The following is a 3,285-nucleotide window of genomic DNA, read 5'->3' on the forward strand; positions in this document are numbered from 1 at the left end:
CACTCTTCAAGAGGGCGGTTGCTGTAGCTTCACAAAACAGAGTGGTACTACCAAGTTGCTGCAGCAAGTAACTCTCATAATTTGGGACGAGGCATCTATGACAAAGAGGTAAAATGTGGAAGCACTAGACAACAGCCTACGGGATATAATGGGCCGGTCAAACCTACCGTTGGGTGGAAAGACTGTTGTCCTTGGTGGGGATTTCATACAGGTCCTCCCTATTGTGCGGAAAGGATCCAGAGCTCAAATAGTCGGTGCTTCTCTACGATGGTCGTATCTTTGGGAATCCATGCACCACCTAAAGCCCGTCCGCAACATGAGGGCTCAGAGTAACCCGTGGTTTGCAGATTATCTATTGCGCATTGGTTGTGGAACGGAAGAGGTTAACGGAGATGGCAATGTACGTATTCCAGACGAGATATGTGTCCCGTACTCTGGCGATGCCGAGAAAGATCTTCATACATTGATCGACATCATCTTTCCAAATCTAAATGCAAACATGGCGGACAAAGACTACATCACCACTAGAGCGATTTTATCTACACGTAACGATTGGGTGGACATGATCAATATGAAAATGATTGATATGTTCCAGAGCGGCGAGATGGTGTATCACAGTTTTGACTCCGCAGTAGATGATCCACATAACTACTATCCATCGGAGTTTCGTAATAGTTTGACCCCCAACGGGCTGCCTCCACACGTCTTGAAGCTCAAGCTCGAGTGTCCTGTCATATTGCTTAGGAATATTGACCCTGCCAATGGGTTATGCAACGGTACAAGGCTGGTGGTGCGGGGGTTCCGAAGAAATACAATCGACGCTGAAATCGTGGTTGGGCAGCATGCTGGGAAGCGAGTATTCCTTCCTCGAATACCGCTATGCCTGTCTGATGACGAGATATTCCCATTCCAGTTTAAGAGGAAGCAGTTTTCTATCAGGCTAAGCTTTGCCATGACGATCAACAAGTCACAAGGCCAAACTATCTCGAACATGGGTGTGTACCTACCTGCACCGGTGTTCTCTCACGGTCAGTTGTACGTTGCGATGTCTAGAGCCACGTCAAGAACCAATATTAAGATCCTTGCCCTCCCGCCTGATGCGGAGGCACAAGAGGAGGAGGCCAAAAAGATAGAGAAAAAAATGCTAAAAAGAATACCGACGGAAAAAAATAAGAATGCGTCAAATAAAAAAAGATAAGGATAAGAAGACTCCAATAGCGGATGGAACTTTCACGAAGAATATTGTATTTAAGAAGGTTCTAATGCCATAGGCGAGGTAACAGAATATTACTAACGCATACAATGCATTTTTTCCATTCAATTTATATTGTACAAATAATATCTCACTAATGCCATATTTGTTGCTATTTCTAGGTATTTTTAAATGGTTTATCAGACTCTACATGGAGCTGTTGTATATACACTTGTGTGATGGCATAATGAAAATTGAACATGTGTTATATTATTGTTATAAAAATGACACTTTAAGTATTTTGTTCATAATATTTTGTTTTGTAACCATTTATAACTATTACACGTGTATGTTCTCAAAACCATGAGTTTTATCGACTTTCCCCACTTTTCTCGTGTGCCAATGTGGGATCAACCGAATTAGCACCTGCATAATTACAAACATAAATTACTTGAATAAAACCAACGAAGCAAGTTAGCGATAATAATAAATAATAGTGCTAAACAACACCATACCAGTGGTCGTGGGTTGGCATGATCGTAGTGGCGTTGGTTCCACGCATTCAGGAGGATAGCTCCTTTGTATTTTCCATTGTTGCGCCAAGGTCATTAGTTTGTGAGCACGAAAGAAATGGATATCGGACATTTCTTCCTGCCAATATAAAACATTATTTTAGCCGCATCACGGAAATGTCTGTAAAGTAAAGTTTGTGAGCCTGCGACGCCGCGCACTCCGTGACTGTGTTAAATTCATAAACTTTGCTTTTTGAATTAAATGTCACTTTAACGTTGGTATTTAATTTTTACAGTATTGTTATCTTATCGTGCGATCCGTGTGTTTTTAGTACAAAATATTAGCTATCCCGTAACCACGCACGGGCACGCTACCTGGTATCTAAAAAAAATTAAAAAGAGAACATTTTTATCTGAGCTATTAGTTCTCTTCTCAGTATTAGTAAAGCGGCTAGGTGGGTCATCAGCAGGCGCTGGATAGCGGGCGCGGTGTATATTAGCTTTCCGTAAAGTGGCCTGCATGTACGTGAGTGATCGATGTCGATCGGATACGGAGATTAACTAGTTTCATCGTGATCATCTGCGATAGGTGGTTAAGGGCATCATGTGTGTGGTATCGGTCCTGTTCATTTGTCTTATTCCGTATTTTTTAGCTTATTTTTTCAGCGGAATAGTATTTTTTCTCATGACAAAGAACAGTATTTTAACTTATTTTTTTAGCGAAGCGAACGGGTATCCACGTATATCCGCTCGTGGCTGACGCGAGCGCTTTCCTATTTCGCGTGTGCACTGACAGGACCAGTTCCAGCAAGCCCACTGGATTTGCGTTCGCACGCATGCACGCGCTCCCTTTTTATCCATTTTTATTTAATCAATATTGTACGCGTCGATCGTGACCTCATCACAAGCCCCAAGTTCACTCTTTTTTTCTTCCTCGAACAAAGTTGTTTACTCTAGCAGCAGGCGGCAGCACAAAAGACACAGAGGGGGAGAGGGAGGGAGAGAGATTTCTGGTATGACACGTATCTATCTACAACTTGCTTGCTTGCCGACTGTTTAGTTTGGGATGGAGCAAGCAGAGGCCGGTGCTGGAGCATAAAATATTACACGTACTTATATTAGCACACACGGCCATCTATCCTTATCTATCTCGCCGCCGGCGTGCGTGCGTGTCCATCCAGGTCCTGCACACACATCTTTCTGTGATTCTTCTTCCACGGGTTTTCACTTACTATATTTTTAAAAATGCTATCCAACAACCGAGTGTTAGAACACTCGATTTTTCCTAGCCCACGCGCCCTCTCTCTCTCTGGCCTCTCCCTCTCTTCTTCTCCAAATCCGACAGCCTTAGAAGGAAAATCGAGGGAGGCAGGCTGGCCAGACGGTGGGGATGGCGGGAAGGCCGTGTTCGAGTCCTGGCTATGGCGAAGGTGGCCAGGCCAGGTCTGGGCGGGGGCACCCATGTTCGAAGCTCGCCGCGAAAGGAGGGGGAGGAGAAGGAGGAGGCCACCACTCCAGTGAAACCCTAGCACGACAGCGGCGAGGAGGAAGAACAGTGAAAAAAATCGAGTGCTTCCCACT

General features: G+C 44.4%; 1 protein-coding gene across 1 annotated transcript; it reads left to right on the forward strand.

Moving 5' to 3' along the window:
* The first annotated feature begins 289 nt into the window (after positions 1–289).
* LOC136511266 (uncharacterized) lies at positions 290–1,198 on the forward strand. The gene has a single exon (XM_066505398.1). It carries the CDS (start codon positions 290–292, stop codon positions 1,196–1,198), a length of 909 nt encoding a protein of 302 aa, XP_066361495.1.
* The last annotated feature ends 2,087 nt before the right edge of the window (positions 1,199–3,285 follow it).

Source organism: Miscanthus floridulus, chromosome 16 (genome assembly GCF_019320115.1).
Source record: "Miscanthus floridulus cultivar M001 chromosome 16, ASM1932011v1, whole genome shotgun sequence".
Lineage (NCBI taxonomy): Eukaryota > Viridiplantae > Streptophyta > Magnoliopsida > Poales > Poaceae > Miscanthus > Miscanthus floridulus.

Bases quoted from the DNA above. Each gene is read 5' to 3' on its own strand.
- LOC136511266 (XM_066505398.1), top strand. From the start codon at position 290: ATGCACCACCTAAAGCCCGTCCGCAACATGAGGGCTCAGAGTAACCCG.